Raw genomic sequence first — 1,091 nt, forward strand, 5'->3', positions numbered from 1 at the left:
ACAGTGCCTCCTATTTCCTGAACAGAAAGCTTGTTTATGAACCATCTATACAAGCAAAGCCGGTCAAGAACATATTTCTCCGAATGTGGATCTACAGCCATCACATATATCAGCAGGACCTAAGGAAGAAGATTTTGGATGCTGGGAAAAGGTTAGATGTGACTGGGTTTTGTATGACAGGAAAGCCTGGTATAATCTGTGTGGAAGGCTTCAAAGAGCACTGTGAGGAGTTCTGGCACACGATCAGGTATCCCAATTGGAAACACATTTCCTGTAAGCATGCTGAAAGTATCGAAACCGAAGGAAATGGGGAGGATCTGAGACTCTTCCATTCTTTTGAAGAATTACTCCTTGAGGCCCATGGTGACTACGGATTAAGGAATGACTATCACATGAATCTGGGCCAGTTCTTAGAATTTCTAAGAAAACACAAAAGTGAGCATGTTTTCCAGATATTATTTGGCATTGAAAGCAAAAATTCAGATTCCTAGGAAGCTATTAATATTAAAAGGCCTATGCTTATAATCTCACCAAGTCAGTATCTCTGTTAATAAAGCCAAAATAAACAGGCTGGTGGCTGTTTAGTGTCCCTGTGAATAACCTGGCTGCAGAATTTTTACACAGGCCTTTTAACTTGACAGCAGTGCACTTGTGATGTTATGTCCATGTTCGTGTATTAACTGGAAGCTATTTAATTGTAACTTAATAAAAGCAGTCAATTTAACTGGGGAAGCTGATTTGATTAAAGAGGAGTCCAAAGCCCATAGCTAATGTCAATAGTCCAACTGCAGCTTTGAATTCACAAATAAGAATAACATCTCTCCTTTCGTGATGCTAGTATCCAGATGGCACACCACACTTTCTTTCATTATTAGGGATGAATTCTAAATCAGGTTTAAAATGAGAACAAAGACAGAGCATGTTTACTACATTTCTTACTTTATTTTAAACCCCCGATTTTGAGATTTTTCTTTCAGTAAAATTGGAGCCTATCTGTAATGGCAGAAGAATCAGAAGTCTCAAGAATAATGAAGAGGACATGTGCTATTTGGCTGTTTGCATGAGGCTCCAGTCTGATCCCAGCTACATCC

General features: G+C 39.0%; 1 protein-coding gene across 1 annotated transcript; it reads left to right on the forward strand.

Moving 5' to 3' along the window:
- Positions 1-5: 5 nt before the first annotated feature.
- On the forward strand, positions 6-729 carry LOC102766798 (RWD domain-containing protein 2A; the record flags this gene model as incomplete). Its single annotated transcript, XM_006777733.2, has 1 exon — positions 6-729. A coding segment is annotated over one exon (486 nt), but the record flags the coding sequence as incomplete, so codon positions are not given.
- Between the last annotated feature and the right edge of the window lie 362 nt (positions 730-1,091).

The sequence above is a fragment of the Myotis davidii genome, unplaced genomic scaffold (genome assembly GCF_000327345.1).
Source record: "Myotis davidii unplaced genomic scaffold, ASM32734v1 C63686622, whole genome shotgun sequence".
Classification (NCBI taxonomy): Eukaryota; Metazoa; Chordata; class Mammalia; order Chiroptera; family Vespertilionidae; genus Myotis; species Myotis davidii.